The 14,332-nt window shown below is 46.6% G+C and overlaps 1 protein-coding gene across 2 annotated transcripts in view; it reads right to left on the reverse strand.

The window, feature by feature from the left end:
• Positions 1-14,332, reverse strand: part of LOC111979283 (uncharacterized) — a 136,508-nt gene that overhangs the window by 48,970 nt on the left and 73,206 nt on the right. For both annotated transcript variants that reach the window (XM_024009714.3, XM_024009713.3), the window contains exon 5: positions 11,560-11,727. In XM_024009714.3, coding sequence (XP_023865482.1) covers positions 11,560-11,727 — 168 coding nt within the window. The remainder of the gene's footprint in view (positions 1-11,559; positions 11,728-14,332) is intronic.

The following is a 14,332-nucleotide window of genomic DNA, read 5'->3' on the forward strand; positions in this document are numbered from 1 at the left end:
ACAGACAGACAGACAGAACAGACGTACAGACAGACAGACAGACAGACAGACGGACGAAGCAAGACAACGACAGACAGACAGACAGACAGACAGACAGACAGACAACAGACAGACAGACAGAACAGACAGACAGACAGACAGACAGACAGACAGACAGAACAGACAGACAGACAGACAGGACAGACAGACAGACAGACAGACAGACAGACAGACGGACAGACAGACAGACAGACAGACAGACAGACAGCAGACAGACAGACAGACAGACAGACAGACAGACGACAGACAGACAGACAGACAGACAGACAGACAGACAGACAGACAGACAAAGACAGACAGACAGACAGACAGACAGACAGACAGACAGAGAGCAGAGAGAGAGAGAGAGAGAGAGAGAGCCCAGCCGCGAACGTTCCATTAGCATGGAAATCATTTCTCTCTCCTTTCGCTCTGCCTTCGTCCACTGATGGTCGGCCACAAAAAATGGCTTTAACTCCTTGTATTTCTGCGGTGATGGGCACACTGCCGACGTTAGATGACAAGGAAGGCAACAACAACAAAACGGATGCCATTTCCCTTCAGCTCGTGCTCTCGAAGACGGATAGACCACGGAGGGCTTCTTGATGGATTTCATTCAACACTGGTGACGAGAACAACGATGATGGCCCAAGGTTGTCCTCTCTGAAAACAACAAATGGCTGCTGGCTTGCTTTAATGATGTTCAAACTCTCCCTCTTCCGATTAATTCGTATTTTCAGAAGTCCTGAACGTCTCAGAATGTACTCGTGGGCTTCCATAGCCACAGTGGCAGTGTATGCTATTCTACTTGTGTTGTAGCGATTACATTGTGAGATTAATATCTCCCACACGGCTCTTTGCTGCATGGGGTCTGTGGAGGAAAAGCTCATCTAGGAGACTGCTGTTAGTATCCTCTAAGGGACTGGAGCTGGATGCTGTGTTGCTCTAACCAGTACCCAGTTGAGGTGCACCGCCCAGCCTAAACACACAAACAGCCTGTACCCAGGAGGCAGTGGCGCTTGCGACCTTACCGACCCCATGTCTCCTCCTCACAACCCTGTGCATAACTACGAAGGAAGGGAGTGCAGGGCAGGCATGCCCAAGAGGAGCTATCCAGGCAGCACCATACCACACCACAAACTTGGCAATGCCATCCCGGGCCTAATGTGGCGTGTGAACGATGGACATGTGCGAACTTCATGGGCCCACTGTTAACGTATAGCACCCAGAGGCTTCCTAGAGGGAGCCATGTGGTATACTCTGTGTGTGTTGTGTGGTGGGGTGGGGTGGTGTGGGTGGGTAATGAGCGCACTTGAGTGATAGGTGGAAGGTGATGCCTAGTGGATGCTCGGCTATAGAAGTGGACTAGCCTAGCAATCATGATAATACGCTCATAATTAGCCCTCGTCGGTGGCAGCTCGCTAAGTGACATTAGAAATGCAGTCCGCCACGCAATCATGATCTAGATCGAGCAGCACACTTATCTCTGTCAGACAGGCTGACATGGCCAGCCACGCGGTATACTCGCTCAACCACCCCAGATCCACTGGCAAGCCTAGTGACTCATCCTACGTGGTGCCTGTAGATAATTCCTGGAATACGCATGTAAGAGATCGGATGTGAGGCTCAATACCTAGGTTCGACGGTGGTCCAGTAGACAAGCAGGGAAGAGGAAAGGGTATTACTGACGCATAAACCAGCATATTAGGCTGAGCTGAGGGCTATCCTCATTGTGCGACCACAGGCAGGGACGCGGATGCCGCCGCCGTGCCGCCGCGGCAGGCCTGCTCCCCCCAGCCGCCCGTGCGCGCTGCCGCATAGCCTTGATAATCGGTCACCCTCACGCTGGTATACATCAAGTGATCTACGACCGTTGTATCATGACAAAGTACGTCACTGATAGTATGTGAGAGTGTTAGCCCTAGTGTAGGCATGAAAACAGGGTGATATGAATAGCGATACCCCACCGTTATAAACTAGTGGACCCATACTGCCGGTAAACAGTGGAGAGGTGAAGGCGATGTATAATAAAGGTAATTACCATGGGCTAAGGTACAGACGCCTAATGCAAAAGTGAAGTACTCCAGCTATCGCTGACATACAGGTAGATAGAAGTATAATGATACCACTATAAATAGTGATTCCTGAGTGGTGCTGATAATGATACCAACATATAAAATTAGTGATATACCTAGAATGAAGTGCGTGTTATAATGATACCATTATAAATAGTGATATCAGCTGATTAATGATACCACTATTAATAGTGATATCCTAGTGGTGCGTGTTTAATGATACACTATAATAGTGATAATCCTTACGTTGGTTGCTGTATAGATTGATAGCATTTATTAAGTAGTGATATTCCTAGATGGATGCCTAGAATGTAATAAAGTGATACAAATATATAATTAGTGATATCAGCTGTATAATAATACCACTATTAATAGTTTGATATCCTAGTGTTATGCTCTTCGTATAATGATTACCACATAATAGTTGATATCGCTAGTGGTTGCTTGTATTATATACACTGATAATAGTGATATCAGCTGTAGTTAATAATACCACTGATAATAGTGTATCCTAGTTGGTGCTGTGTAATGATACAATATCATTAGTAGTGCCATCTATCCTGAGTGAGTCATATATTATCCGGGATACACCTCATAATATGAAATATTCCTTAGTGGTAGCTGCACCGTCATAGATTAAATACCACAGCATATTAATACGAACCTACTATGCCTAGTGGTTTGCATGCCGAACTCCATAATATGATACCATCTAGTCAATTCCCAATTGCAGTATTCCTGAGAGTGGTGAGCGTGGTATCCCTGATAACTATGAATAGTGAAGCCTAGTGGTTGCTGTATAATGATACCACTATAATAGGTGATATCCTGATGGGTGCTGTATAATGATACCACTATATATAGGTTGATATGCCTGAGATGGTGCTGTTGTGTGTGTGTGTGTGTGTGTGTGTGTGTGTGAGTGCATGCTTATTTGCATTCTCTCAGCCGACCCAATCAGCTGTATCAGTCCATAAATCATCCTCCCAGGACATACAGTACAGCAGGCAGCCACGTCTCCACGGTCACATGACAAGGCCCATCCACGCTTCAAAGCCCCAGAGCCCTGCAGCCTAGCCTGAACCAGAGATAGGACTAGCGACGTTTCAATGCACTGTTTCCACAAGCAGAATGAGATGAAATGATTACGGCTCACATGATTGCAGCTGTCCTTATGGCTGGGACGAGGCAGTTCATGGCTTAACTCTTATTCCCTCCTTCTCCTTCTCTCCTCTTCCCATCCTTCCCCCCCATCCCTCCTTCACGCTCAGTGAACTTGCACTCCGGACTCATTTTCATGCATTCAAACGAGCATCTCATGTCTTTATCATGTCATGCACAGGGAAAACAGTGATAACTAAAGTCTCAGTGTGGGAGGCGCCCACTGGGAAAACGTATAGAGAAGCGGAAAGTGGGTGGTCACATTGGAAAGACGCAGAGCGAGAGATGGTAAGCAGTCGGACACATTGGGAGAATGAAGGGTAGAGATGGGCGTTGTGTGATGCAGAAGAATATGGGAAGAGGGTAGTCACATAGAAAAGGATGAACGTCTCCTCAGATCATTATGGCTTCCTAAACATACATTAATCAGCTTCTTTGGCTCAGATTACATATTCAATGCCATACGACATGGCCTGCTCAAGCGTATGATGAGGCGGTCGAATCACAAATGCCTTTTCAATGTCATATTGAGCAAAACATTAGATGCAATGTTGCATAGAGCATATAGTTGCTACTTGCTATTGTATATCACTGATGGGATGGAAATGTTACCAATGGTTACCACTACCAGTCTAGTCAATAATGGAGTTGCTATATGTGATGTTTACTGATGTGGATACATTTTGTCTGTGCTTACTGACCATATGACTAAATGACAGTTCCCTGAACATGGTGTTTGAAATAGCAGCACTCAAAACTCAAGAGTGGCTCCCAACGCAGTACTAGTGTTATACACTCAATCTCTGTGGTCAGACATTTTACAGTACTGTACGAACAAGCCACAAGCGTTACTGAAACCATTCTGGAGCATTCTGTGGCCCTCATCAAGCTTGGGTACTAAATTTAATTTACGGTGTAATAGGAGAATAACTGTTGGTTAATAAATGCAGTTTTATGGTCTGACTGGAGTGTACTGTGAAGGATTTTAAGGACAGAGGGGAGACATCCCGCATGGACACTTCTGTTTAACAATCAGAGAGAGTGATTGGCTCTCTGTGGTGCTCTAAAACAGGAACAGATGGGGGAGTGTGAAAGGACAGTGTGAAGGGGGTGACTGGGGACAGTGGGAGTGTGTGGGATAGCGACAAAGGGAGAGATAGTGGGGTGATTAATGGAGAGAGAGAGAGAGAGAGAGAGGGAGATGGAAAGGGAAGGGAAGGATTGGGTAGAGGCAGTGAAAGGGAGAGAGAGAAGAAAAGAGCGAGACAGAAAGCAGGAGGTGGGGTTGGCCCTGAAGTGAGATGACAAAGCTTGTCACCTTTTGCTTCCCTGTCTCCTCTCAGCTTGACAAACTGCCAAACATCCGTGTGTGATGCAGCGTGTTAAAGGAAACAGCAGATTCAATACATGTAGATATTCTTCTTTAATGATTTCCACAATAAAATATTCTAACCAGTGAATCATATTTTAGATAAAGGGTGTGTGCACATGCATGTGGCTGTGTGTCAAGAGGAGAAAGAGGGGAGATCAAGACTGAGCAAGACAGATGTTATACCTGTGAGAAATTATATTGATTGGACATGATTTCCAAAGGCACACACCTGTCTAAATGAGGTCCCACAATTGACAGTGCATGTCAGAGCAAAAACCAAGCCTTGAGGTCGAAGGAAATGTCTGTAGCGCTCCAAGACAGGATTATGTCAAGGCACAGATCTGAGGAAGGGTACCTTAAAAATTTATGCAGCATGGAATGTCCCCAAGAAGGGCCTTGGTCAGGGAGGTGACCAAGAAACAGATGGTCACAATGACAGAGCTCCAGAGTTTCTCTGTGGAGATGGGAGAACCTTACAGAAGGACAACCATCTCTGCAGCACTCCACCAATCAGGCCATTATGGTAGAGTGGCCAGACGGAAGCCACTCCTCAGTAAAAGGCACATGACAGCTCCGCTTGGAGTTTGCCAAAAGGCACCTAAAAGACTCTCAGACCATGAGAAACAAGATTGTCTGGTCTGATGAAACCAAGATTGAACTCTTCGGCCTGAATGCCAAGCGTCACGTCTGGAGGAAACCTGGCACATCCAAACAGTGAAGCATGGTTGTGGCAGCATAATGTCTGTGGGTATGTTTTTTTAAGCGGCAGGGACTGGGAGACTAGTCAGGATCGAGGGAAAGATGAACAGAACAAAGTACAGAGAGATCCTCAATGAAAACCTGCCCCAGAGTGCTAAGGACCTCAGACTGGGGCGAAGGTTCACCGTCCAACAGGACAAGACCCAAAGCACACAACCAGGACAAAGCAGGAGTGGCTTCAGGACAGAACTCAGCCTTGAACCCGATTGCAAAGGCTAGCTTTTTCAAACAGAAATTTTCATCCTGCAGCACTAATTCCAAAAAGTTTTGGGACACTGTAAAGTCCATGGAGATTAGAGCACCTCCTCTCAGCTGCCCACTGCTAGGAAACACTGTCACCACCGATAAATTCCACAATAATCAAGAATTTCAATAAGCATTCTCTACGGCTGGCCACGCTTTCCACCTGGATACTCCAACCCCGGCCCAACAGCTCTGCACCCCTGCAGCAACTGGCCCAAGCCCCCCCCCCCCCCCCCCCCGCTTCTCCTTCACCCAAATCCAGACAGCTGATATCCTGAAAGAGCTGCAGAATCTGGATCCCTACAAATCAGCTGGGCTAGAACATCTGGACCCTCTCTTCCTAAAATTATCCGCTGCCATTGTTTGCAGACCGCCTGTTACTAGTCTGTTCAACCTCTCTTTCGTATCGTCTGAGATTCCTAAAGATTGGAAAGTGGCCGTGGTCATCCCCCTCTTCAAAGGGGGAGACACTCTAGACCCAAACTGTTACAGACCTATATCCATCCTGCCCTGCCTTTCTAAAGTCTTCGAAAGCCAAGTGAACAAACAGATCACCAACCATCTCGAATCCTACCGTACCTTCTCCGCTATGCAATCCGGTTTCAGAGCTGGTCACAGGTGCACCTCAGCCACGCTCAAGGTCCTAAACGATATCATAACCACTATCGATAAAAAACAGTACTGTGCAGCCGTCTTCATCGACCTGGCCAAGGCTTTCGACTCTGTCAATCACCGTATTCTTATCGGCAGACTCAACAGCCTTGGTTTCTCTAATGACTGCCTCGCCAGGCTCACTAACTACTTCTCAGATAGAGTTCAGTGTGTCAAATCRGAGGGCCTGTTGTCCGGACCTCTGGCAGTCTCTATGGGTGTGCCACAGGGTTAAATTCTCGGGCCGACTCTTTTCTCTGTATATATCAATGATGTCGCTCTTGCTGCGGGTGATTCTTTGATCCACCTCTACGCAGACGACACCTTTCTGTATACATCTGGCCCTTCTCTGGACACTGTGTTAACACACCTCCAAACGAGCTTCAATGCCATAGAACACTCCTTCCGTGGCCTCCAACTGCTCTTAAACGCTAGTAAAACTAAATACATGCTCTTCAACCGATCGCTGCCCGCACCCGCCTGCCCGCCTAGCATCACTACTCTGGACGGTTCTGACTTAGAATAGGTGGACAACTATAAATACCTAGGTGTCTGGCTAGACTGTAAAATCTCCTTCCAGACTCATATTAAGCATCTCCAATCCAAAAGTAAATCTAGAATTTGCTTCCTATTTCACAACAAAGCCTCCTTCACTCATGCTGCCAAACATACCCTCGCAAAACTGACTATCCTGCCGATCCTTGACTTTGGCGATGTCATTTACAAAATAGCCTCCAACACTACTCAGCAAATTGGATGCAGTCTATCACAGTGCCATCCGTTTTGTCACCAAAGCTCCATATACTACCCACCATTGCAACTTGTATGCTCTCGTTGGCTGGTCCTCGCTACATATTCGTCGCCAAACCCACTGGCTCCAGGTCATCTATAAGTCCTTGCTAGGTAAAGCTCCGCCTTATCTCAGCTCACTGGTCACCATAGCAACACTCACCCGTAGCACGCGCTCCAGCAGGTATATTTCACTGGTCATCCCCAAAGCTAACACGTCCTTTGGCCTCCTTTCCTTCCAGTTCTCTGCTGCCAATGACTGGAACGAATTGCAAAAATCACTGAAATTGGAGACTTATATCTCCCTCACTAACTTTAAGCATCAGCTGTCAGAGCAGCTTACCAATTGCTGCAGCTGTTCACAGCACATCTGTAAATAGCCTATCCAACCAACTACCTACCTCATCCCCATATTTGTTTTTGTTTTTCTGCTGTTTTGCACACCAGTATCTCTACTTGCACATCCTCATCTGCACATATATCACTCCAGTGTTAATTGCTGAATTGTAATTACTCCGCCACTATGGCCTATTTATTGCCTTACCGCCTTACTTCATTTTCACACACTGTATACAGATGTTCTATTGTGTTATTGACTATACATTTGTTTATCCCATGTGTAACAGAGCTTGACAGAGCTTGAGAGTATCTGCAAAGAGGAATGTGAGAAACTCCCCAAATACAGGTGTGCCAAGCTTGTAACGCCATACCCAAGAAGACTTGAGAATGTAATCGGTGCCAAAGATGCTTTAACAAAGTACTCAGTAAAGGGTCTGAATACTTATGTAAATATGATATTTCAGTTCTTGATTTATTTTTTATTTTTTATGCTATACTGTGTGTAGATTGATGAGGGGGAAACAATTTAATAAATGTTAGAATAAGGCTGTAACGTAACAAAATGAGGAAAAAGTCAAGGGGTCTGAATACTTTCCGAATGCACTGTATAAACGCCACATGTAAAGTGTTGGTTGCATGTTTCATGATCTGAAATAAATATCCCAGTCATGTTCCATACACACACAAAACTTATTTCTCTCAACTGTTACCCACACATGTGTTTACATCTCTGTTAGTAAGCATAATCCATCCACCTGACAGGTGTGGCATATCAGGAAGCTGATTAAACAGAATGATCATTACACAGGTGCACCTTGTACTGTGGACAATAAAAGGCCACTGTAAAATGTGCAGTTTTGTCACCACAACACAATGCCACAGATGTCTCATGTTTGGAGGGAGCGTGCAATTGGATTGCTGACTGCAGGAATGTCCACCAGAGCTGTTGCCAGAGAATGTAATGTTAATTTCTCTACCATAAGACGCCTCCAACATCGTTTTAGAGAATTTGTCACTACGTCCAACCGGCCTCACAACCGAAGACCATGTGTATGGCGTCATGTGGGCGAGCAGTTTGATGATATCAACGTTGGGAAACAGAGTGCCCCATAGTGGCGGTGGGGTTATGGTATGGGCAGGCATAAACTGCGGACAACGAACACAATTGCATTTTATCGATGTCATTTTGAATGCACAGAGATACCGTGACGAGATCCTGAGGTCCATTGTCGTGCCATTCATCTGCCGCCATTACCTCATGTTTCAACATGATGATGCACGGCCACATGTCGCAAGGACCTGTACACAATTCCTGGAAGCTGAAAATGTCCCAGTTCTTCCATGGCCTTCATACTCACCAGACATGTCACCCATTGAGCATGTTTGGGATGCTCTGGATCGACGTGTACAACAGCGTGTTCAAGTTCCCGCCAAAATCCAGCAACTTCGCAAAGCCATTGAAGAGGAGTGGAACAACATTCCACAGGCCACAATCAACAGCCTGATGAACGCGATGCAAAGGAGACGTGTCGCTCTGCATGAGGCAAATGGTGGTCACACTAGATACAGAATGATTTTCTGACTCCCTGCTTAAATAAAGGTTAACACACACACACACACACACACACACACACACACACACACACACACACACACACACACACACACACACACACACACACACACACACACACACACACACACACACAGGGTTAAGCTGTTATGCATTGCCAGTCTCACTCCCCTGCGACTTCATCACTTCACCCACTCATGCTTCTATGTTATTTCTCCTCTTCTTTTTCTCTCACTCATTTCTTCAGAGGACAACTACCGTGATTACCATCCCACCTCCCTCCGCTCCATTCTTTCACTCCCTTTTTCATAGATTTCACACTGTGGGTATTTCTCTCCTTCTGGCAGTCTTTGTGTGTCCTGTTCCAATCTTTTTTTCACCTCCTCCCTCTTTCTGTTCTGCCTGTTCCCTCATTCCTTTTAATAATCCAGTCCCACACGCTGGTCTTTATCTCTTTCTTTCCCTTGGGAGGCCTCTCTTTTTCTCTTTCTCCCCCTCTGTGGGTCTATTCTCCTTATCGAGAATTAAGGAGAATTTCGAGATTCGAGCGGTATCGATTCTCGAGAGACATTACAATGTAAACTTTCCTATTTCTCAAGGCAGGAATGCTACCTCCGGAGGTCACGCACGACTCTTGCCCGATAGTTGCCCCGAAGTAAGCAGGGCAATATAAACAGAATTGTTTCCTTGAGCCCAAAATTCATACAGTAAAAATACTAATAGCAGAGCAATATTTTTAAACAGCTGGACATTTTCATGATATTTGAAACTTGTTTTATTGAGTTTTCCCCGTGAAATTGCAGCAACAGCTTACAGTGATATTCTGAAATKATCACAGTAGTTTTAAGAAAGGAAAGGTCAACAGCATTCCCCCCATTTTCACATATATTGATGTTGGGGTGGTGCTGGAATTTATGAATATGAAGTAGAAAAATGGTGAATGTTTGTCAATGACAATATTCTCTATTTCTTTGTCTTTCTGTACCCCCCTTTCTTCTCTCTCCTTCTTCCTTTCACATTCTGTTACGGCTCTCGTCGAAAGGAGTGGACCAAAGCGCAGCGTGGAAAGTGTTCATGATTTTTATTTTCAAAAAAACACTCAAACAAAATAACCAAAGTGAAAACGAAAGCGCACAGTTCTGTCAGGTACAGACACGAAACAAGATCCCACAACCTAATGGTGGGAAAAAGGGCTGCCTAAGTATGATCCCCAATCAGAGACAATGATAGACAGCTGCCTCTGATTGGGAACCACACTCGGCCAAAAACAAAGAAACAGAAAACATAGAATGCCCACCCAAATCACACCCYGACCTAACCAAATAGAGAAATAAAAAGGCTCTCTAAGGTCAGGGCGTGACACATTCTCCCTTTCTCTCTTTCTCACTCTGTCTCTATTTCTCTCTCTTTCACCATCCCACCATCTCTCTAACTCTTCCCCAGTCTCATTTTCTCAGCAACTGGCACCCTTTAGGGGAAATAAATTAGCAATATTTATGATGAAATCCCTCTCTGTATCGCTGTCTCTCATCTCGTTGTCACATAAAAAAGACACTGATCTTATCAGGCCTACCTATGTAGTCATCCGTCAGACAATCTACCTATCCATCCATCACCTTGGCACAGGCTGTGTCTCCACTCCCCTTGGCAGCCAAGGCTTTTAAAAGTGCATAAAACTCCAGAGTGGACACGGAGCACCTGAGTTTGCATGTGTAACACACTAATAGCCAACTGCCACTGAGCTATGAATCAATGTTCCATCCTGGCTAAGAAGAAACCCACGTATGGCTCCTAGAACGTTGTAGAGGTGGACGTCACATGTTGCTGGGCTCACAAGCTCTACAGGTAATCAGGTTCCAGCRTTTAGACATACACTGACAGCTTTCAAAGCTGTCATACGGTACAGCACTGCTTGGCTCCTTGAAGAAAGTCATGAATGGTGGGATTGGAGGCAAAACCCAGGATGCTTTCAAAAGTCTTGTGACGTTAGAGAAGCATTTAGTGTTGCGACCCGCAAACCATCCCTTTACAACTTGTTAGGGACTATAATAATATTCACAAACACCTGGTTCAATCCCTCTTATTTAACCCTCCGTTGCTAGTAAACGCCATGTGAAATTCAGTAAGCAGCACTGAATTTGGGAGAAAGGAGCTGGATTGTGGTTGTCTTTTAATTCCTGGTATGTAATTGAGCAGAGCGGCTGGGAGGCAGGCTTTGATGGCGGTCTAACCCCCTCCTGTCACACACTGCAGCAGCAGGGGCACTAAAAGCCCTGGACAGGCTGGAGGAATAAGGCTGGTTAAAAGGCAGCATTTCTCCCTGGGTTCCCCTTTTCTCCCCCCCCCAGAACCCTGCCCACAGCCACAATCTTACTGGGGTCACCAGAACTGCCCCCAGGTTGGAAAAATTGGCTTTCTAGCTCAGAGCGATCGATGCGTGAAGTATACCTGTTAAAGTGTGTGTGGGAGGGACACGTGTGTGTGTTTGTGTGCATGTGTGCGTGTGTGTGCGAGTGTGTGTGCATGCACCGGAGTAAGTGAGCATGTGTGCATGTGATATGTGTGTGTGTGTCACTTACTCTGTGTGAAGCGAGGGGGGTTGTCGTTGACATCACTCAGCCTCACGGTGACAGTGGTGGTCCCTGAGAGACCTCCCAGATGTCCCCCCATGTCCTTGGCCTGCAGAACAACCAGGTACCGGTCCTGGGTTTCCCTGTCCATATCAGGCACCGCTGTGCGCAGTATACCTGGGAAAAACACACACACCAAAGACAAAAAGAGTTCAAGATCAATCATTTCCACTATGCAGAATGACCTGATTCTGCTTCACACGATTGGTTGAACAGCGGCTGYCTCTAGCTGTGCACCGCTCACCAACGCAGCCGAACCAGGAGCCAMGGCAGCTAAATCACCTTGAAATATGGATACTCTTTTAAAGCTAGTGAAAATATGAGCCTTTGCCTAGGTACTGTATACGGTATGTAGGGAATTAACAAGACACCATCTGAGCAAATGTGATGTGGCTCTGGGGTGTGTGAGTTACCGAAATTATGGGCTATGAACGGACAGAGAGATAGGCCTATATTTTCATCTTATCCTTTTTCTCCAACGCCAAATCAGTGTGTCTTGTTTGCAACGAAACTGTTCCTGTTTGCAAATAATAAGATCTGAGACGTCACTAGGAATCTGAGCATGGTACATTCTGAGTAGGCCTACCGACGCAGAAACATGTCAGCTTTAACTGCTGGCTACTCTTCTTAAGTGGCTTAACCCAACGAGGAGGTCACAAGTGTTTTCCTAAAAGCTGTCTGGGTTTAAAMATCTTCTATTGTACAGAAAGTGAATAGCTTAATCAATCAGACAGACAGAATTAGACTACTTCCCAATCAAAGTCTTTCATTTTTTCTCTTTGGTTATAGAGGTTGTAGCTCAGCCTCTGAATGTCAAATAAACTAAAGAATCGCAGACCATTTCTAAATGTTTTCTTCAAAATCTTAAGCTGACAAGGGGTAGGCTTGTGCCTTTCGCCATTTTATTTAATAAAAAGGGAGGCAGACCTATGGCAGGGATCATCCCTCCAAAATAATTGAGCGGATAGTCAGGGGGMCGGAACATAATTACAAATAATTTGTAGACTGGAAATTGATCACAAGAAACCCAAACATGTATAATATTTGACAAAATAATAATAATTTCAAACCTTGCTTACATTTGTACACAATCACATATTGTCATGCTCGTCATAATGATTGGACCAAGGCGCAGCGTGCGTAGAATTCTACATATTTAATAAATATGAAACTCACCAAACAAAACAGAAGAAAAAACGAAACGTGACGTTCTGGGCTGCTCACAGGCAGCTACACAAAAACAAGATCCCACAAACAACAGGTGGGAAAAGGCTGCCTAAATATGATCCCCAATCAGAGACAACGATAGACAGCTGCCTCTGATTGGGAACCATACCAGGCCAACATAGAAAACGAAAAACTAGAATGCCCACCCTAATCACACCCTGGCCTAACCAAATACAGAAATAAAAAGGCTCGCTAAGGTCAGGGCGTGACAGTACCCCCCCAAAGGTGCGGACTCCGGCCGCAAAACCTGACTCTATAGGGGAGGGTCCGGATGGGCATCATTCGGGACGTAGACCCCGCTCCGCTCGCTGATCCCTCCGCTTCCGTGGAACCGGACTGTGGATCGTTGCCGGAGGCTCCGGACCGTGGATCGTTGCCGGAGGCTCCGGACAGTGGATCGTCGCAGGAGGCTCCGGACTGGGAACCCCCGCTGGAGGCTCCGAACTGCCGACCCCCGCTGGAGGCTCCGGACTGCGGACCGTCGCTGGAGGCTCCGGACTGGGGACCGTCGCTGGAGGCTCCGGACTGGGGACCTTTGCTGAAGGGCTTACCAGGCTGGGGAGACATACTGGAGGCCTGGTACGTGGAACCGGAACAGGTCTCACCGGACTGGGGAGATGCACTGGAAGCCTGGTGCGTGGAGCAGGCACCGGATACACTGGGCCGTGGAGGCGCTCTGGAGGTCTCGAGCGTAGAGCTGGCACAACCCGTCCTTGCTGGATGACCACTTCCGCCCGGCAAATGAGGGGCGCTGGCACAGAGCGCACCGGCTTGTGAATGCTCACTGGAGACACCTTGCACATCACCGCATAACACGGTGCCTGACCCGTCACACGCTCCCCACGGTAAGCACGGGGAGTTGGCTCAGGTCTAAACCCTGACACCACCAATCACCCCGTGTTCCCCCCCCCCCAAAAATGTTTTGGGGCTGCCTCTCGGGCTCCTGTTGTTGTCGTGACTCCTGGTCTCGTCGCCGTTCCTCTAATTCCTCGTATCTTCGCCGTTCCGCTCTTGCTGCTTCTATCTCCTCCCTTGGACGGCGATACTCTCCAGCCTGCGCCCAGGGTCCTTTTCCGTCCAGGATCTCCTCCCATGTCCACTCGTCCTTTTTACCACGATGCTTGATCCTTTGGTGGTGGGTAGTTCTGTAACGCCTGTCGTCGGAAGGAGTGGACCAAAGCGCAGCGTGGAAAGTGTTCATGATTTTATTTATCAAAGAAACACTTGAACAAAGTAACAAAACGAAAGCGAACAGTTCTGTCAGGTAACAGAGACTAAACAGAAAATAACTACCCACAAAACACAGGTGGGAAAAAGGCTACCTAAGTATGATTCCCAATCAGAGACAACGATAGACAGCTGCCTCTGATTGGGAACCACACTCGGCCAAAAACAAAGACATAGGAAACATAGAATGCCCACCCTAATCATACCCTGACCTAACCAAATAGAGAAATAAAACGGAATAAAAAGGGATGTGAATACTTTCTGAAGG

The sequence above is a fragment of the Salvelinus sp. IW2-2015 genome, linkage group LG19 (genome assembly GCF_002910315.2).
Source record: "Salvelinus sp. IW2-2015 linkage group LG19, ASM291031v2, whole genome shotgun sequence".
NCBI classification, from domain to species: Eukaryota; Metazoa; Chordata; class Actinopteri; order Salmoniformes; family Salmonidae; genus Salvelinus; species Salvelinus sp. IW2-2015.